Genomic DNA, 22154 nt, shown 5'->3' with positions numbered 1-22154 from the left:
TCGATATGTTATATGCTAAATGTGTAATATTATAATCTCTAGGGAGTTTATTACATAAAGTCTGAATGTGTCTCTAGTGGTTACATAACCTCATCCCTCACATTATGGATGAGAAAGCAGATTTATATTTATGCACTCAAATTTTTGTGTTTACTTTGACACTGGGATTATTGCTGTTGATTGTTTCATTTTGTTTGTATTGTTGTCATGCTTACAACAACTTTTATGCTTAGATATTATGAAAACGTTTACCTATGGTTTCTTCTAGTGCTTTTTAGCGATCAGTGCTATTTATTTATTTATTTATTTGCAGTATTAGGATCAGACCCTGGGTCTTATGCATGCCAGGCAAGCACACTGGCACTGAGCTACTCCCTCAATGTTTTTTAATTTTTATTTTGAGACAGGGTCTATATATTTTTGAAACATATGAAATTTATTTTGATATGAGAAATGAGGTCGGACAGTAGCTTTAGGTTTGCTGAACTTTAAACCAGTTGCTCAACGTTATTTCAGTGATCTCTTTTGGCACTGATGTGACCTCCACTAACATCTCATATTTGCCTTTATTTAACTCTGATTTCCCATTTCATTGATGAGCCAGTGTTATGCTATCTCAGGAAATGCAGCCTCATAATAATAGATCGGGAAGAGAAGTCCTCCCCTTGGTGATCTTTTACTCAGAAACTACCTGGTTCTTCCCCCAGTGAGACCCCATACCCAAAACTCGGTAATGTTTCCTTACTACACAAAAGATTGCATTCATGGATAATGTTGCCCCAGACTTTGTCATAAACAAAAAGGCCCAACTGATTCAAGTTTCTCACCCAATCCTATTGTCATCTGATTGAGACTGCCCAGCATCTAAAAATTGATTTCAGCAGAATTTCCATTTTTTACAATGTTGCAGCCTCTATTCCCAGTAACAATATGTTTCTTTTCATTTGTAACCATCTTTGCATCCTCCTGAATCCTGGCAGGAAACAGATGTCATGTTCACATGGGAAATTGATGAGCTCAGCAGAGTGAGTCTGTACTTGTGCAAGATTTAAGGAAATTAAAAAGGATGATGCACGACATGAGAGGGCCTCCCAGCCTGAGTGAAATGGCAAGGGGAAGAACGATGACTAGGATTCAGGGAGTAGAGCATCATTATGCAAAGGCTGCAGCCAATTCTCAGCCAGGCAGAGGAGGGATGCGGCAACAGGGACCCTGCCATCCATTTCCAGCCCTGGGCCTCCCAGTGGCTAGACCCAAGCAGATGGCAGCTATCAAGGGGCTGGTCACAGGGCTGCGCCTCCAAGGACACAGGCCAGGTTGACAGGGAGAGTGGACGGAGGCTGAGGAGGGCAAACGTAATAGGTTCGGCCTGCTAGGCGGAGCCCCTCGCTCTCCCAGTTGTCCTAACTACTTGTTTCCTGGCCCTTTTCTTCCAAATGCTCCAAATTTTACTATTTTGAATGTGCTTTCTCCTCCCATTTATCTCCAGTCCAGACCAGTTACTGTTTATACGGGAGAAAGCTATTAACTTTTATATACTGTTTGCATTGTAGAGTACTTAGACAGGAGACATTCAATTCTGTGTCTTTGAGACAGCATCTCACCTCGTAATCTCAAACTTGTGGTGCTTCTCCTCCCTCATCCTCACAAGTGCAAGTGCTAGGGTTATAGGCATGTGCCACCATGGCCAGCTGAGATGTTTGATCATTACTGCCTGTGTGGGTATCACTTGTTATGTCATGTAAGGCAAGTTCAATATTGTTTCTGCATCAAGTCCAGTATGTGTAAGAAAAACACCTGGGTAGTAAGATAGTTACTTCAGTTTTAGTGTTTATTGATATAATACATATGGAGCAGTTATAGCAGTACCTAGTATCACAACAAAGCCTCAGTAAATGTCACCTATTATTAGTGTAACCGGTAGTTGTTCGGCTGATTTGGGGCATCAGTGACTTTTCTTTTTTATTTTATTTATTCATTTTTTTTTCTTTGAGACAGGGTCTGACTATTCAGCTCAGGCTGGCCTTGAATTCACCATGTAGCCCAAGCTGGCCTCGAATTCACAGTGATCCTCCTGCTTCAGCCACCCGAGTGCAAGCATGGTGCCACCACACCCAGATTGACTTTTCTTTTTTAAAAATGTGTTTTACTAGTATGTCTACAATACAAAATGATTACACTTACCATGGGGAGTTGGTGCGTGTACGTAGCATGTCTGCATTCTTTTACTTCCCCTTCCCATCTTCTCTCTCCTCCTTCCCTCCATTTCTTGGCCCCCTTCTCCTTTGCAAAGATCTATCTCCCTGTTTCCTTTATCTGTATTTATTTTGTTCTTTAAATTATTTATACTTTGTCTTTCTCATATAAGAGAAACCATGCAATCTTTAAGCTTCTGTGCCTCATTTATTTCACTTAACATTATTATCTCAAGATGCATCCATTTTCCTGCAAATGATTGAAACTTACTCTTCTTTGTGGTAGAATTTAAGCCTTTTCAGTGTAGAATATCAAGCCTGGTCGTTATCAGTTGATTTCCTCATGCCAAACTCTGCAATTACTGCATTCCTTTCCAGACAGAGCAGGTGGATTAAGGAAATTTAAAGAAATGGCTGAGAAATTTTGTAGAATTGGCTACAGTACTTCAACTGGATCCACAAAAAGCTCTGACAATCAGTTAAGAAAGGAATTGTTCTGCCAGGGACCACACTTTGAGAAGCAAGGCTTTGTAGGACACTAGACCATAAGTGCAGCTGCCTTTTTTTTGAATCTAAAGTGAGTGAACCAACTGGTGCTTTTCCATAGCTTGACAACCAGTAAGCCTTCCTGCCCGGCTCAGAACAACAGAAGTAAATTAGGTTTGTCTCTAAGACATTTACAGAATGGTGGTTCACCACCTGGGGTATTCTGGGGAAGTTTTGCAACGTTCTGAGACATTTCTGCTTGTCACAACTGAGCGGAGCCGGTGCTACTGGCATCTGATGGGCACACAGCAGAGACGTAGCCAAACATTCTGCAACTCAGCAAAGAATGATCTGGTCTAAAGTGTCAAGAATGCTAAGGTTAAAAACCTTGCTATAAAAATAAAAACAAAGATTGATGCACCAACTTTTTAAAATTCAGATGAGATGTTGTTCCAGTTGTGGTGGTAGAAATAAGAGGAACCTGGTGTCTCTGCAAACCTCATGTCTGGGGTGGCTTAAAGTGTCACGCTCCTCCCTGCTTCCCCCACTGCCCCCAGCCTTGTGTTTGCACTGCAAACCCCAGGGTAGCAGCTGGAAGTCTCTGACTCTACACTGTTTGCTGCCTTCCCTGCATCTCAGAAGACAAAGAATCACTCCTTGCAGTCAAAGGAAGTGTTTTAAGTACCAGAACAAATTTGGATCATTTAAGTAAGTAGATGTCTGCCCCGGTAGAAAGGACTGGAAAGGAGAGGGAACTCAAATCACAGGCAAAAAAAAACTTTTTTAGACTATGAGGGAAACTGTGGTTGTCTAAAACATCAATACTTCTAAGTTCAAGTTTTACTAACATCAGAAATGTTATTTTTTCAGAGTTTGACTTTCTCTAACTTTGAAGGAATAAACACTAGTGATAAGTATTTTCAATAGCACATTTTAAGGCAATTTTCCCAGCATTGTGTTCTGCTACTTTGTGTTAAGCTACTGTGCTCTGCTGTCTTTGCAATGCCAAATCTGATGTCTTTCTTTATCTTAGTTGATGTTACTGGCTTCATCTCGGGCTGACCTTGGAATCTCCCATGCTCTGCCCTCTTCTACCAGACCTCTGTGTTCCATTTTGGAAGAAGACTAAAAATGGTAAGAGAACTCAAAATTTGTTATCTGCAGTCTTTGTGCGAAGCACTGCAACCAGTTGGCAAGAGGAATGTTTAAGAGTTGCACTTTGCTGATTTCCTGGGGGAAAACTGTTTTGTGCTCTTTCATCACTAAGATTAATGAGGGGAGAATTTCATAATTTCAGATCAATCGATGCTTGCTCTTTCTAACTTTCTCTAAAAGCTAAATACATATGGTTGTTAGCAGGAGCAGATATCTGAGTTAGAGACATTGCTTGAATTGGTCTCCTTTCTTTGTCTTATGTTTTTGGATTTAAAGAAATGCAAATCATGGAAGTTGCTTTGTGCTTTGCCCAACATCTCGTGCTGTGGGATTGACTATATTGATGGGGTGCACATGGGACAGCACCCCAAGCTCTGATGCTGTCAAAGAAAAACAGAGCTGGCAAGTAGTACTGCAGGAACTACGGCAACAAGCGAAAAGAGACCTCAGTAGAGAACTGGGCTCAATTCCAGGTACAGCAAGGAGTGGGGTAGCATTCAGTGGATGGAAAATTACTAAGAGGAAACTTCATGGGTGAGGGAATTCTGGCTTAACTGACCAGACCAGATTCTTACTGGAGACCACCAAGAATCCTATAGATCGAGATCTATATCTAGGTCCAGATCATCCTCTGGGGTGTGGTGGGGAATGAGGAATTTGATCAGATACCAAAGGTAATCACAAACCAAGGTATGCAGGAGCATTCTCAATAAATTAACTTGGCAGGAGTCTTGTCCCAAATGGGCAATGCTAAGATGGACACAAAACCCAAAGGCTGTCACCAAGGCTTAGAGGAACCTGATCGAAGTATAGTCAAGGGGAGTCTTTGCCAGTGGCCGGCTCTCCCAGTCACTAGCTGGGGGATCTTGTGCCTGACACCCGAGCCTTCAGAAGCTCAGTCTCTCTGACTCTGAAGGGAGCGTGATAAAACTTCCCCAGTGCCTTCGGAGCCACCGTTAGGCCCCAATAACACTGTGTTTGTTCAAATCTTTTGCAAGTGGTGTGGTACAAGTGTAAGTGACTAAGTATGCCAAAACTAAATCAGAAAATGACATGGGTGGCCTTTTTCAGAAATTATTTTATCATGCAAATTGGTCACAATGAAGGGTTTTCACTAGGAATCATTGTGACTTCTGGATCTGAATGTTGGGCTCATTTTATGACTAAGTTCTAATAAAACATTAATTGTGGGACTTCTGTGCTACAAAGGAAACAACTGCTTCTGGTTTCATTTCCTAGAAACCCAGATGTCTATTGTAGTGCACACGCATGACCATATCTTTCTGTGCCTCTTGGGGGATGGCACACTGGAAATGATGGGAATGAAGAGAGCTTTGTTTTGACCACTTACTACTACTCAAGCAGCAGGTTATGGGCTTGATAAACATGAGTCTGTTTCAGCACCAAAGCAGCCCTGTGAGATACAAAAAGGGAAATGGAGAGTTTAAGAAGCTTAAGGACATAGCTTGCGCAGCCTGATTCCAGAGCTGTCTGAAACTCCTGTGTCTCTCCAAGCCTGGCACGCACTTCTACCCACAGACACTTAATAAATATGGGCTCCATTGTTTTATCATCAGAACAAAGGGAAAATTGGTATATCTTTTATATAAAGAAACGTGGAAGCAATTTTCAAAAGAAGAAAAATGCAAGGCCCAAAAGCACAGGGAAAAGTTCAACTCACTATTACTCATGTCAGATTCTTTAATCTGGAAGTTGGACTTCTCTAAGCTCTTCTTAAGGAAATGACCTACTGTGCGGCGAACCATTTACAAAATAGTCTCTGCAGCCTGGCAAAGGAAATATGTCATGTCCCATGTTGGATAAGGCTTTAAAACTAAATCCTTCCCCTGATGAAGCCCTGCCTATTACTAAAATGCTTCTCAACATGTGAAATACATGCGGGGACGGGGAAACCAGTATTGGAAGGACACATGACAAAATGTTAAGAGTAGCTAAACAATATTTAAAATAAAAAAACTTATTCTTAATTAATATCTCCATGGTAAAGAGATGAAAAGATATCAATGTACTAAATTAATGAAATATGATTATTTAAAAATTTGGAGGAGTGTGTCGGCATTAAAATGAAGCACCCTTATGGATTAACTAAGCAGTTCCTTTACACTCTAAGACTGGATCCTTTTCACCTCAGAAGCTGACCAACGTTTAGGGCTGAGGTTAGCAAACTATGGCCCATGCACTATATCCAGTCTGCATCTGTTTTTGTACAGCCAGCAAGCTAAGAATGTTATTTTTATGTTTTAAATGACTGAAATATATCAAAGGAAAATTACTCTCCCACGGCACCTAGAAGTTGAATTCAAGGTTGAAGCGCCCACAAATGGTTTAAATTTTTTGTGCTCCTGCTTCTCTACTGTCTGTAACTGCTTTTGCATCGATGGCCAACCCCATAAAAAGTAGGGTGTTTACTAGAAGTTATGTAGTGCGAAAATATTTCACTAAAAATATTTATTAATTTGCCATTTACAGAAAAAATTGGCAATTTGTGGTTACAGAGAACAAGAGGACAGTGTTTAAGGTTCCCTAGGATTTACTGTCTTGGAGTCATTGCTGATTGTTGAAACACATAATAGGTGCTGACTTCCTGACTTACACAAGACTACTTTATATCATTGTATTATTTTAGTCCTGAAACTAAGTCAGGTACAGAGTAAATGATAAAACAAGTTTCTCCTTTTAAAAAAAAAAAAAATGTGGTATATCCTTGTACTTTCTTGGTGTCATACAATTGAATTTTGATAGCTATGTTATTTTTACTTTACAGTGACTAAATCATGATTAGAAATATTTTAAAATACACAAAGAGAAGATAGTTAGAAATCTGTTAGGGAAATTCCTAGTGGAGGCTCAGCGTGCAATCAAATAGTGCTGAAGGAACTTCCCTCATTCACAGCGCTTGATTAGCCCCTGGAGAAACAGTTGTACACAACACAAATCTAGTTATCCAACAATTCAGTGTCTTAGTGTCCTGCCTTCTGTAGTGAAAGGTCAGTGGATTCCAACTGGGACATTTCCAACAGTTGCTACCCCGCTCTCCTCCAGTGGCATCCATTTTCTTTGGCTCCACCCAGCGCATTCAGCTGTGGGATCTCCCACCCTGGCGTAAAGCGTCTCTGAAATGACTCGCTCCTACAGCAATGCAGGTTTCCACACTGTCTTTTCTATTTCTTTTTTCTGTTTTTGGTATCGGGAATCGAACTCAAGACCTTGCATTTGCCACGGTTCTATATCCCTGACTCTCCACACTGTCTTTAAGCTCGGCTGACTTGGATTTTTTGACTGTTCTGTAATCTTGAAAATGGTCTGGGGGAGCAGCGGAGGCGTGAAAGGTGTAGCCGCCCTGCCACTGAGAAAGAGTCTAGCATGTAGCAAATATCAAAAAACATTTACTCAATTTTAAATTTTTCTCAGTTTCCTTCTATGTTGTTATGATGAGATTTTATTATTTCCTTAGAGATTTTTTTAAAGCATTTTAATGAAAACAATACTTTGGAAGGGGGTCAAAAATACAACATGAGAGTAGAAGTCTTCACCCTAGTAAATGCCCCCTTTACATCATTGCTCTGAAGAAATTGCCATTAAGGTTGCTTGAATAACCCACACTTTTCTCTGCAAATACAAATACATGTACATATATTCACCATAAAGGGAACCCATGTTTTATATCATTTTGATGCTTTCTTATAAAATCTACTTTATTTTTATTACTTACCAGTAGACCTTGCATCGCTTTTCATTTCCAAACCTACAGCTGTACTACTATTAGTGGTTTCCTAGTTTTAATCATTCTGCCAAACGGATGGTTTCCATCCAGTTCTTCTTATTCTTAATATTTCAGAGAGCTGAATCAAACAAACACACTAGTTTTATGTGAATATATATGTCATGCTTAGAATTACAGAAAGATGGATTAGCTGTTTTCTCCTTCTGTGAAATCCTTAAGAAGTTAATGTTCCAAGGCTCTGCTTAGATCATTTTGAAACAGCAGCAGCGTGACGTTCTGGGGGCTATGAAGACCCTAGCTGAGGAGAGTTCCTGGCAGATACTTTTTGGGCAGGGGGCTCCAGGTCAAACATCAGAGTCCTAGAATGAGCACAACAGAAAGGGACCACTGATATTGGATAGCTCACCCTCAACCCCAGTCTGTAGATGAGAAAGTCAGAGTTTAAAAGAATTCAGTTGGTAGCTCTGTGTAGAAAGGCTGAACCCTAATCTGACTCTTAGTGTGCAAGATGCTAGCTCCTAAAATAAATAAATACAAGAAGTCAGAAAACTCAAACCGCTCAACCTCACTTCCTCATTTTTTGCCATTTAAATTCCCAGTTACATACATCTCCTCCTCCTCAGATTACAACCATACGTCTCTTACAAGCTTGAGCAGTTTTGAAGATAAAAATATTATTTGCAAAACATGAAGTTAGGAACATCTTGGTAAATGTTTCTTCCTATTAGTAATCTTCTCTCCACAGCCATAGACAATCTAGTGAGAAACTGATATAGCCTTAAAATCAAGAGAATTCAGTTCAGACTACAAGTTTGAGTCCTACCGTCAAAATGTGGCACCCAAGTGTATAGGATTATGCCACTTTGTGTTTTTTTGTTTTTGTTTTTGAGGCAGCATCTCACTATGTTCAGGGGCAGCCCGGACTCACTATGCAGCCCAGTCTTGAACTCACTATGTAGGCCTTAATATGGCCTTTAACTTTTGATGATCCTCCTGCCCCAGGGTCCTGAGTGCTACGATTACAGGTACGTGTCACCAGGCCCAGCAGTTTTTACCACTTTGAAGAGTCATTATCTAAACTTGTTTGAAGCCCGAGCAAACAGTATTCCATCTAGGACTGAGGCCTTGTGTCATAATTGCTTTATTTGTCTCACCATATGTTTTCCTGACAGCAGAGAGAGTTCTGCAAACAAGAAATAAACACATTTTCTTATCTAGCACAGTAATTTGTATGGAATAGATTCCTGGTAATTTTGGTGAGTGGTTAAAAATTCATAAACTGCGCTGATTTACCATTGCTGGACATAGTATGTCATTCATAAGAAGTGCAGTATCAAAATGTTCTCTTTTTCCCCCTTCAGCTTGGTTCCATTCAAAGCATAAATATACTATTTTAATATTTGGATATTTTTCTTATAAAAACATCCAGTTCTTCTCCTCCAAAAATTTTAAACAGTACAAAATAGAAAGCAATACAGTGCCAAGAATCGTTTAATCCAAAAGGAAATTAACCAAAATGCGGACCTATGACATTATACCGAGTTGTTTGCTATAACTACATGAAGCAACTTGAAGATGATTGGTCAAAACTAGGTTTGAATCTTGGCTTGAAACTGGCTCTCTGCCCTCTGCTTCCTCATTAGTAAAGTGGGAATATTAATATGTCCTTTCAACTTCAAGACAAGGGATCAATGATATAATATAAACAATGTATTTCTCTTAGCACCTGGCATACAAGTACGGAATAAAAGGCAGCTTTTATTTTAAAACACACACAAACACACAAATGACTGATGGCTGCTCAATGTGAATTCTGCATTTTCCATTTAAACAAATGAGGTGATTTACTAAGAGAATAGAAACACCTGTGCATACAAAATCACACATTCCCATTTCTACCATAATTACTTCACTAATTGAGCATCCAAATTTACCCAGTGTATTTGCATGAGTAATTAGCCGTGATTCATCACCAAAGCCAGGCTTATGTCTTATGTACCATGCTATTTTATAAATCAAATTACTGAAAGATGCACGTCTTTAGGCATTCACTGCCCAAAAACAAGCAAAACAAAATAACATGCATTATTTGTATCTCATGAAAAAATACACCTGGCTCAGTGCAAAAACTTTAAAGTTTAAAATAACCTTAATGAAAGCTAGCATAAAACTAAAACAAGGAGTTCCAATTGCTTGAATGGAAAAACTTCCACACTTAGGAAAATTTCCTTTGGACTAAAGGAATATTTCACATTTGTAAGCAATGCTTTGATAAATATCTTTAATGTTGGGAAACCTCAAAGGTACATTTTCTCTTTAAAGGATTTAGAAAGGCTTTGTTCACTGAGTCCATTTTTCTCCTTACCTGCTAGATCAGAACCCAACTTTCTCCCTAAAGTTAATCTTCCTTCTGGCTGGTGTCTTGGAATGCAGACATCCTGGAAGCTCCAAATTCCAGGCTTCCAGCATGCCTGGAGGGAGAGGCTAGAGGCATCTTATCTGCAAGTAGAATTAGAAGGGTCAGTTGGCCTTGGCTCAAGGAGTGTATCCTGGGTGTATCTGTTCCCAGGTGGGACAAATTAGCTCTGTGCTTTCGCTGGGTTTTCCGGTTCAAAGGGCAAAGTGTGATAAGGAAGTCTTTCTGCAGCTCTAGTCCCTATCTCTTCCTTCCTTATCATCTCCAATGTTTTGCACATTTTCCTTATTCCAACTTGTAATGGTTGATGCATTGTGTCCACTTGAGAAGTTTAGAAGTTTAACTAAGAGACTCCACAGCGGGCCAGGGTCCTCACTCTGTAAACATCCTCATTCTGTGTAATAGGAGGGTCCAGAGATGGTGTGAGTGCTACACCCACCCTAGGGGGTGGTAGCCTGCATACAATATAAGATAGGGAAAGAGGTTTGCTCTTCCTCTTGTGTTCTTGCTGCTTTTGCTGTGTCCTGCCACCTTGAAGTGTTGCCCCTGTGCCCTGCCACACTGCCTAGGAGCCAGCTGATTACGGACTGAAACCTCCACAAACTGTGTGCTGAATAAACCTTTCCTTCCTTAGTTCTGGGTGTCAGGTATTTTGTCTCAGCAACAAGAGAAAAGCCCTAGGCCCTTCTGGCCACTCCGTGTCCCCTTGACAAAATCTGATCTTCAGGAGCTAATCTCACTGTTAGGATTGCTTAGTATGTGACTCCTATGGGATTTTTAGGACAGTTCAAAGCTTTGGTTTCCTCAGCAAATATCTCTTTTGCATTATTATGTGACAGTCATCATTATGGTGGAGGATGTATAAAGACAAAACACGGTTTCCGGGAGAGAGAAAGGTGCTATAGTAGAACAGCTAGTAGTGCAAGCTTTGTGTCTGAATTACCTGGGTCCCACCTGGGGCAAACAATACTATCTCTGCTTCTGATTTTCCTTATTGGAAGTGAATGCATCTCTTAGATTTGGCAGAAGGAATGAATCATATTGAAATCCCATTATGTTCAATTTCACCTAATCCTTGGTAGACTTGCACTAATGTTCCTTGGAATTAATTCTTTGCACAGGTTAATACAGTACAACCTGAGATCTTATCTAGATCAGGGGTCTGAAAATGATGACCTGTAGCCTATAATCTGTTATGCCACCTGCCTTTTTTTTTTGATAGTTTCGTTTTTTGAGACAAGGTCTCACTATGCAGCCCTGGATGGCCTTGAATTCATAGCAACCTTCCCACCTCAGCCTCCCTAGTGCTGGGATTACAGGTGTGTACCATCATGCCCGGCAACCACCTGCTTTTGCACAACCTGTGAGCTAAGAATAAGTTTTATAATACTAATAAATCACATGCTAACTGATTATCAAAATTCCTGCATGATATTTTTAATTTTACCTAAAATATACCTTTATGTAAGAAGTTTGCTGACTCCTAATCTAGACCAGTGTTGTCTTTCTGAATCATGAAAATGTATTGTGTCTGTATCCTCAAATACATTGACCACTATCATACTATGGCTTTTGAGCACTTATAATATAGTTAGTGTGACAAAGAGACAGAATTTTATAATTTGTTTACAATTAAATAGCCACGTGTGGCTGGTGGCTACTCCAGCTCTAGACAATGTTAAGTCTAAAGACTCTGTGCTCCATTTTCCCCTCTGTGTTCCACATCCTCTTTCTGTTCTGCAATCCTCTCTCTCTCAATTTAATCAAGTATACTGGGGCTGCGTAAGTCAAGGGGAAGGCAACACTCTTAATCAAATTTTTACCCTGGAATGGTTTTTATTATCTGCCAGAAAATACTTAATGGAAAGTGCTTGAAAAATGCATGTGACCGTATACTTATTTCCTCCAAGACTTTGACTATCCATTCTACCTGCCTTAGTTTGGGGGAAAAGTCAGCTTTTGCAACTCAAGTGAGCCCCAAATGGAGAAAGCCTTAATCAAGTTAGAGTTCAGGGCTGCAGGCAAACAAAATCTCTCTTGGCGAATCTATATTTCCATCCAGCCCTGCTTAAAGACAGGCTAGCTTCAGCCCTAGTTCATTTCTCTGATAAGACTGCTAAAACCCAGCGAGAAGCCACCAACACACATTATCATTATGAATATTGCCCAACCATTTCCCTTAAGGGTAAAGTCACAGTTGGAATGTGTTCTGCTTCCAAGCCACAGGTAACAGGTGACAGTTTTATCAAGTGTGGTGCAGTAGCCTAACATGGGCCTCCAGTTTTCCAGTCTCCAATATCTGAGTCTTTCTTGCCCATAGCCTGATAAAATTAATATAATCTATGTGCTTTCATGGATAGCAACTTATCTCCAAATTCTATGCTGGTTAAAATTAGGTGGCCACCTGGCCAATCCTGAATCACACGATCATCCTTAGCTGCAAGGGAGTTTGGGAAATGTAACAATTTTTCAGAGTGGTGTATGTCCAACTAAAACTGGAAATCCTGTCTCTGTGACATGAGGGAAATGGGGAAAAGGTACCAGGAGATGTATAGTAATCTCAGGTCTCTGGTGGTAATAAAAAGATTTAACTGAAGCTATCAGAAACTACCTCATAAAGTGAGAACAAAATACAATTAAGCTACACATAATATGAACATCAGCATCTTCTCTGGAAAGAAACACTGGATTTCTACACTGTATTTTAGATTCCTGTATTGTTTTCTCCCTTCCAAAAGATTTTGCACTCCTTATGGGCAGACACAATAGGTCTCCTGCCCCTAGTAGGTATCCAATTCATACTTGTCAATGGAAGAATAAATATGAGTCAGTGGAATTTTTATATTTATTGTCAATTCTTTCTCATGAAATATTTGGTACAATTTCTAGCTAACAAATTATTGGAACACTGTCCAGTTCAGGTCCACTGTAATGGTCCTAAGTATTAGGGGTGGGGATGGTGGTTGGGTCTTTGGTATGCCCCATTTGTTGTTATGGTGTGTGCCATTGTCTTGTGGGGTGCCTTCTCTATGGCCCAGAGAGTGCATGGGTAGTGAACTACCAAGCCAGGTGTAGAACCCAGTTCTTCTAACCTTTAACCCAGTGTTCATTCCCCAGCCTTGGGTGTAATCAGTGAGAAGAGGGGAAAAGAGAGGGAGTATTTCTGCCTGCTTCAATCCCAGAAGGCTTTTTGTAGAAGGGACAGAAGAGACCCTTCCTGAGTCTGAGAGTGTAGCCTGAAAGAAACTTCTCTAAGCAGAAATATTTTTACAGTATTTTGTTTCACTTCACTATTCATTTGTGCATGAATTCATTGTTTCATTTGTGTACCAACATAATGGAGTACTAAGTCCACGCATATTCTACCTGAGGAGAGACAAAGCCCAGCAGTCTTGGAGCATATATTCTCCTGCAGAATGGACAGTGAACAAATAAGGATATACATCAGCAAAATAATTTCTGATTGTGCTAAGTGGTCTAAAAGCAAAACAATCTATTACAGAACACATATATGTCTCTGTAGCTCTGTTGAGTCACCCATAAAATGCAAATAGAGGTCTGCAATTCCAAAATCCCAAATATGAAAGCTTTGTCCTCACCTGATGGCCATACGACATGATCTGATGCATTTGGAGGAGAATCTTTATCTAAACTTAAGATCTAGTTATTCTTTTTTTTTAACAAAAAACCCCACTCAGAGCAGAAAATCCTGTGTACCACTGCAGAAATTTATGTGTTCAGTTGGGGCCTGCTGCCCAAACCCCAGTAGCTTATATATAATACAAGGTACGTGCATCATGAAATCTGAAAACTTTTGAAATCCAGAACACATCTAGCCCCAAAGATATTAGATAGGGGATAGAAGACCTGTAATACTTTCTCATGTTGCTACTGTGAGCATTAAATTAGTGAATATATATATATATATTTCAAGGTCAGGGAGGCAGAGTAGAGCCAGAATATACACAATATAAACAGTAGAAGAAAGACTTTATTTCATTCAAAGTGTAATAGATCAATGTAATTGATCTGCCTCACATGCATAGAGAACGCTCTGAAACTGATTGAAAAATTGTACAGAAGGAGGTGAAGGGGGAGATCAGTTGGGGGCCATTGCAATAGTCCAGGTGAGAGAAAAGACTAACTGGGATAGGGAAGTGGCAGCAGGCTAGGGGAAAGGTGGATACATGCAAGACAAAATTTAGAAATAAGGGGAAAATTGGTTTTCTAATAAAGTTTGTATTTGAATTTATAGGTCAGTGTGTAAAGCCTGAAGATGTCACAGTCACTGTCTCCAATACAGGTTTATAAGAGGAGTTCTCTTGTTCACCTTCCCATTTGAACAGGCACTTCCTACTTCCTATTATCTCTCCCCCATTCTGCTTCTTATTTAAGGACAGAGATATTTAAAGAAAATAAGTGATTTGAAAGAAAAAAAGTGGAAATAGAGGTGTTGTATGAATGTGAAGGCGAATAAGCGTTGGAGGGAGAGGAGGGGCAGGGGACAAAGAAAAGGACTAAGATGTTTTGTGTACAGGTGCACATCCCCCATGATTAAAGTAATCATTATGCACTGGAAGTATGTACTAATAAAAAATAAAATATGAGAAGAAAACAAGAGGGAGGGAGAGAAGGAGCAGTTCTGTGCATCTCTCCCTAGCTCGGCATTCAGTGAGATCACATTTGCAGTCTGAAATCGGCCATGGTAGGAATACCTATGCTGTCTGTGCTAAGTACTACAAAGCAGGACTTAACATGAAGGGGTTTTGTCACGGGTGTGGGGTGGAGAGGGAAAGCCAGTTGTTAAACATTTGCCAGCATGTCACTGGTTAAGGCATCACTTTATTTTCCCATAAGCAAACTTCTTTAAAGTCTTTACTTTCCTCATTCCACAAAATACTTCAATATCTTAGAAATCTTAGCTTGATGGTTCTGGTCTCAGTTGCTTCATGTTTCTAAGTCAGTTCATTGCGGGACACTCCCACTTCTTCCTAAGGTCTCATGCAGATTCACCTTGAATGGCATGAAAGGAGAACATTGGGTTCGTGATAGTCCTTTATCCATGTCGTCCCCTCTGGAACACTACTCACCTCCCTGTTGTGCAATATCACTCTTAGCAGCATTGCTTATCGCCTTCTGATGGTGAGCTGCATGCACCTGTCACGTCTTCTGACAGAAATACAGCTAAGGCTATGATCCAGGATCTGGAATCATTACCAGGACCCACATAAAGGGCTCACTCTCCTTTGTTCCTTTCTGTCTTCTAAAGCCATTCATCTTTTGTTGACTCAGTCTCTCCCTATGGACTGAATAGTAAACATTTTCTGTAAGTCTTACAGTAATATTTATGCTCTAAGAAGACATGCCATATTTACGTAAGAACTTCTTGTATCCTTGACTGCCTATTGGCATATGCTCCCAGGTATTTGAGTGCTCCAGTTACAGCAATATAGCTTTGAAGGATAACTAGAATTCTGGGGGAGGCGGGGAATGGTAGGAGAGAGTGTCCCAAGCAGAGAGACTTGTAAGTTGGAGACCTTGGACTTAGCATTAAAAGAGTTGTGTCAAGTAAACTTCCACAAGCAGACAGGGATAAATTATGGAAGATTTCAGATCTCATGATGAAAAGTCGGAGCTCATACTCTAAACAAGAAAACCAAAAGAAAGCCATTTTGGAGACACTGGAGCAAGAGAATGATTCGTGTTTGGGAAGCTTGATGGATAATATGGACTGGAAGAGTGCCAGCCTAGAGATAAGCCTTTGGACTGAGCAAGGGCAGAGTAACCCCAGGTGGTACTGTGTTAGCTAAAATGGGAAAGCAAGAGGATGTTGAGGATGATGATGAAGGAGGTCAACTGGTCTCAGCGAATGGCCTTAATGTGACAGGGAGGAAAAGCCAGGGTAGTGGAAGAGGAAAAAAGAAAATGTCACGTACCTAACTTCAACAAACTTTAGGCATGTAAAGGGGGATAAAAAACTTCTTTGAGATCCTTTTGAGCTATCTTACACTGGCAAAAAAGAAAGGTGGGGGAACATTTGTTTGTTTACCTCCTGTTAGAGGAATTTAGTTAAATAGATGTTTGGTCTATTAGATATTAATATGATTGGTGGATTCGCTCAACTGGGAGGACAAATCATTAATTGAGGTAGAATGCTACTGTAGAAATACAGGTTGGATCTTCCCATGTACAAGTTCTGGTTCAATGAAAACCAGTGATCTGAAATAAAATATTGATAGAAATCTTGAAACAGGACAGTGAGCCCATGGTTAAACCACCCTCTAAGGCAGAGATAGTTGAGTGTAACATGGTGAGTAGCAAAGCTCTTTGGCATTTTTCACATATTCTCTTTAAAGGCCTTTCTTTCCAGGGTTCCTATGTCTTTTGTGCTAAATCTACATGCCCAAGAATCACCTTTCTGTGTAGGTTCCTATGTATCCCATTTTGCCTCGAGACTCTTGGTTTATGTATATAGTCTTAGAATAATTATTAACAGCTGACCTCTCACTCCTGTAGGGACTCCATTTGATCAATTGTACAGTTACACATCATTCAGACTTCAACATCTGCTACTACCTTCTACTCTTGAAATTTATGCACTGCAAACTCAATGTGTAGGGAAAACACATATCTCCATCTTGGAGATGATTTCCAAAAATAATCCAAGTTGATAACCAGCTTATTGAATGGTAGGAGCAATGTGGCAGGAATGTATATTTGATAATCAAGTGCCGTTTGTTAAGTGGGTGACCCTGGGAAAGCCAGTTAATATTGTTAATCTGTGTCTTAATTTGCAATACAGGGATCATGGATCTTTACCTGCAAGAATATTATGGGGCTTGAATATTATGAAGCACCCCAATGATATGTACCATGGCAGCCTTAGAAAGTAAACATAAATTACTAAAAATCTTAAGGCATTACTCTTCCCAAGTGTACTTTTGTTTGTAAACATTTCTTGAAACTTCAAATTTCCAACTTTGGCAGCTAGTCGATGGCTTTTCCATGGTAGCATACTGCATAACAGCAAGTATGAAAATGCTGCTTCTACATCTTGAAAGCTATTTTGCTAGAAAGCTAAGGTTCTAAAAGTTAGATATACATATATAGAGATATAGAGATATGGAGATATAGAGATAGATATATAGATAGATGAAAAGCTCAGTGACTGACAAATAAAATTCCAGGGTTGGAAGTGCTGTTTAGACCATTAAGAACAGGATCTGAGTTGTTTACTTTTACAGTGTAGCAAAAGAGGGACAGCAATTTTTGGTATATTGTAGAACAATAATTTATTCATTCTTGCATTTTTCAGGGGCTTCCAACGTGGACACTGAAGAAACAATTTCTTATCCTTTTAAATATGGTTCTAATTTCCAAACTTCTTGGGGATAGATGGTTTCCTAAAACCTTGCCCTGTGATGTCAGTCTAGATCCTTCAAATACCCATGTGATTGTGGACTGCACAGATAAGCACTTGACAGAAATTCCTAAAGGTATTCCCACCAATGCCACCAACCTCACCCTCACTATTAACCACATACCAAGCATTTCCCCAGACTCCTTCCACAACCTGGACCATCTAGTAGAAATCGATTTCAGATGCAACTGTATACCTATTCGAACCGGGCCCAAAAACAACGTGTGTACCAGAAGGCCACAGATTAAACCCAGAAGCTTTAGTAGACTCATTTATTTAAAATCCCTTTACCTGGATGGAAACCAACTTCTAGAGATACCTCAGGACCTTCCACCAAGCTTGCAGCTTCTGAGCCTTGAGGCCAACAATATCTTTTTCATCATGAAGGAGAACCTAACGGAACTGGTCAACATAGAAATGCTCTACTTGGGCCAAAACTGTTATTATCGCAATCCTTGTAATGTTTCCTATTCAATTGAAAAAAATGCCTTCCTAGACCTTAGAAATTTAAAAGTGCTCTCACTGAAAGCTAACAACATCACAGCTGTCCCCACTCTTTTGCCATCTAATTTAACAGAACTATATCTTCACAATAACATCATCACTAAGATCCAAGAAGATGATTTTAATAGCCTCAACCAATTGCAAATTCTTGACCTAAGTGGAAATTGCCCTCGTTGTTATAATGTCCCGTTTCCTTGCACGCCCTGTGAAAATAATTCACCTCTGAACATTCACATAAATGCTTTTGATGCATTGACAGAGCTACAGACATTACGTCTACACAGCAACTCTCTTCAGCATGTGCCCCCAAGATGGTTTAAAAATATGAAAAATCTTAAAGTACTAGACCTTTCCCAAAACTACCTGGCCAAAGAAATTGGGGATGCCAAATTTTTGCATTTTATCCCCAACCTCATCCAATTGGATATGTCTTTCAATTATGAACTTCAGGTCTACCATACATCTATAAATCTATCACATTCTTTTTCTTCATTGAAAAACCTGAAAATTTTGCGAATTAAAGGATATGTTTTTAAAGAACTGAAAAGCTTTAATCTTTCTCCATTACATAATCTTCACAACCTTGAAGTTCTTGATCTAGGCACTAACTTTATAAAAATTGCTAACCTCAGCATTTTTGAACAATTTCAAAATTTGAAAGTCTTAGATCTTTCAATGAATAAAATATCACCTTCAGGAGATTCAAGTGAAACTGGCTCCTGCTCTAACACTATAACTTCTGTAGAAAGCCATGGACCCCAGGTCCTTGAGACATTACATTATTTCAGGTATGATGAGTATGCAAGGAGTTGCAGGTTCAAAAACAAGGAGACTCCTACCTTGGCTTTTAATAATGATTGCTATATGTATGGGCAAACCTTGGACCTGAGTAGAAACAATATATTTTTTATCAAGCCCTCCGATTTTCAGCACCTTTCCTTCATTAAGTGCCTCAACTTGTCAGGAAATGCGATTGGCCAAACTCTCAATGGCAGTGAATTCCAGTATTTACAACAGCTGAAATACTTAGACTGCTCTAATAACCGGCTTGATTTACTTTATTCAACAGCATTTGAGGAGCTTCACAACCTGGAAGTTCTGGATTTAAGTAGCAACAGCTATTATTTTCAATCAGAAGGAATTACTCACATGCTCAACTTTACCAAGAACCTAAAGTTTCTGAAGAAATTGATGATGAACAATAATGACATCTCTACCTCCACCAGCAGGACCATGGAGAGCAAATCTCTCAAAATTCTGGAATTCAGAGGAAATCACTTAGATATTTTATGGCGAGATGGTGATAACAGATATTTAAATTTCTTCAAGAATCTGCTAAACTTAGAAGAATTAGACATCTCTAGAAATTCCCTGAATTTCTTGCCTCCTGATGTTTTCGATGGGATGCCTCCAAAACTGAAGAACCTCTCTTTGGCCAAAAATGAGCTCAAATCTTTCAACTGGGGAAAACTCCAGTTGCTGAAGAATCTGGAAATTTTGGATCTCAGCCACAACCAACTGACAACTGTCCCTGATAGATTATCCAACTGTTCCAGAAGCCTCAAGAAATTGATTCTTATGAGGAATCAAATCAGACATCTGACAAAGCATTTTCTAGAAGATGCTTTCCAGTTGAGATATCTAGACCTCAGTTCAAATAAAATCCAGATTATCCAAAAAACTAGCTTCCCACAAAATGTCCTCAACAATCTAGAGATGTTGCTTCTACATCATAATCACTTTCTGTGCAATTGCGATGCTGTGTGGTTTATCTGGTGGGTCAATCATACAGAGGTGACTATTCCTTACCTGGCCACAGAAGTGACTTGTATGGGGCCAGGAGCACACAAAGGCCAGAGTGTTGTCTCTCTGGATCTGTATACCTGTGAGTTAGACCTGACTAACCTGATTCTGTTCTCGTTTTCCATATCTGTAGCTCTCTTTCTGATGGTGGTTATGACAGTAAGTCACTTGTACTTCTGGGATATGTGGTATATTTACCATTTCTGTAAGGCCAAGATAAGGGGGTATCAGCGTCTGCGATCAGCAGAGTGTTGCTATGATGCTTTTATTGTGTATGACACTAAAGACCCAGCTGTGACAGAGTGGGTTTTGGATGAGTTGGTGGCCAGGTTGGAAGACCCAAGAGAGAAACATTTTAATTTATGTCTGGAAGAAAGGGACTGGCTACCAGGGCAGCCAGTTCTGGAAAACCTTTCACAGAGCATACAGCTTAGCAAAAAGACGGTGTTTGTGATGACAGAAAAGTATGCAAAGACTGAGAATTTTAAAATCGCATTTTACTTATCCCATCAGAGGCTCATGGATGAAAAAGTAGATGTGATTATCTTGATATTCCTTGAAAAGCCCCTTAAGAAGTCCAAGTTTCTTCAGCTCCGGAAAAGGCTCTGTGGAAGTTCTGTCCTTGAATGGCCAACAAATCCACAGGCTCACTCGTATTTCTGGCAGTGTCTTAAAAATGCTCTGGCCATGGACAATCATGTGGCCTATAGTCAGATGTTCAAGGAAACTGTCTAGTTATTCTTTCCTAAATGTGACCACTTAACTTACCCAGGTAATGCCTGGCTGCGTGAATTTCCTCAAAAATACATCATTGAAAGAGTGTTTTGGAATTCTCCAAAAGCTGGGATTTCCCATATGAGAGGGGAGCCACCAATGTATGGCAAAGGAATAGGAAAGATGGTATTTATGTAATGCATCAAGTTTTCTTTCTTATTTTTTATAGTTCCTTTTGCCTGTGAATCTCTTGACTTAGCTCTTGTATAAAATACTGTTGGCAGAAGGATGGCAAAGAGAAAGCTCAAGACTCTGCTTCACCTGCAACTGTAATTATTACATGCATATGCAGTGATGATATTGAGAAGAACCACATTTTTACCATTAACAAGTACTGACGTGTTCCAAAATAGGATGAAATATACTTAAGCTCTGTCTACATGACACAAAACGGTACCAGAGTTGGTTTAGTGAGAAAAAAATCTCACTTAACTCCTCAACAGATTGCTTCAGCATCCTCTAGTGTCTTTGCTGCAGACCAAATGTTGACTCTTTTCCCTTTGGTTTGTCTATGGGCTCAATAGGGAAACAGGGAAATGACTTTACCATTAATGGACATAGTCTACCTACAAATGGAAAAAGATTAAATTATCTACTTTTGTGCAAAATGATGCCTATTACCTTTGATGACAGTCTACTTGCTGAAATAGTTATATCTGCACTGCAAAACCCTGTATCCAAACTAACAACCACATTCAATGATCTTTGAAATTATTTTGTTAATTAATTCAATACATTTGTAAATATCTGCAACTTTAATATACCAGCATTAGATGGTTTTGATGGTAAATGCAAAAAGAAGATGGAAAGAGCATGTATTTATTTATAGTTATCAAGAAGAAATGAGATGCATAATGATAACATGAATTCCTTTCATTTTTAATGGAAGGAGGCGAAGAAGCAGAGATTGATAGACGTTCACATTGACAAATCCTCAGTTTTGAACTTCAATTCATATTCAAAGACATCAGAAAGAACTAAGATATTATTAAGGCAAACTGGGTATAAATTCACATGAGTACAAAGTTTGTAATCTGAGCAACTTGCTTTATTCTGTGAAAAATTATCTACAAAGTTGTCTGTATTATTTTGAAAATAAAGTGTATAGGTTCCAGTTCTGGAGCACTAGCTTGGAGAAATTGTATTTTTCTTATGTAGAAATGTCAAAAGTTTTAACAGTAGCTATGAATACATAGTATATGAATCATTTCCAAAGGATATTTTATGAATTCATGAGAGACATAAATTCCCAAATTAAGCTCTAGAATGATAAAGAGGCAATTACGTTGCTAGAGTCAACTATTTCATAACTTCTTTCAGCTTTGTTGTGCTTAATAGACTTCTTTCTTCCTCAGTAAGAACAAAAAATGTGCTCCTGACCATTATCAATTTTCTTCTATTAAAACACAAATGTATAAAGTTTCAAAGATTTTGGTGATTAATAAATCATAAATCACTTAGAGGCAACTAAACATCTTCTGAAGTGGATTAAGAGGAAGAGAAACTAAACATAACACAACTCGGAAACTGCAGCACATTTTGCCATAAGGATAAGTACAGTGATTTGATATAGAAACACAGGAAAGAGCACAACAAATGCTCTTTATCTAATTCCTTTACAATCTTGACTACTCACTCACTTAACTATCTAAAGCC

At 39.3% G+C, this 22154-nt stretch overlaps 1 protein-coding gene across 1 annotated transcript; it reads left to right on the top strand.

Annotated features, from left to right (window-relative positions):
• Positions 1-3253: 3253 nt before the first annotated feature.
• Tlr7 (toll-like receptor 7) lies at positions 3254-21919 on the top strand. Its single transcript, XM_005411374.2, has 3 exons — positions 3254-3389; positions 3715-3815; positions 17313-21919. Exons 2-3 carry the CDS (start codon positions 3813-3815, stop codon positions 20457-20459), a joined length of 3150 nt encoding a protein of 1049 aa, XP_005411431.1. The 5' UTR covers positions 3254-3389; positions 3715-3812; the 3' UTR covers positions 20460-21919.
• Positions 21920-22154: the final 235 nt, after the last annotated feature.

The sequence above is a fragment of the Chinchilla lanigera genome, unplaced genomic scaffold, assembly GCF_000276665.1.
Source record: "Chinchilla lanigera isolate Chin_1 unplaced genomic scaffold, ChiLan1.0 scaffold00143, whole genome shotgun sequence".
In the NCBI taxonomy this organism is placed as follows: domain Eukaryota; kingdom Metazoa; phylum Chordata; class Mammalia; order Rodentia; family Chinchillidae; genus Chinchilla; species Chinchilla lanigera.
Note: the sequence above shows the minus strand (reverse complement) of the source record. Positions and strands in the feature narration are given on the sequence as shown.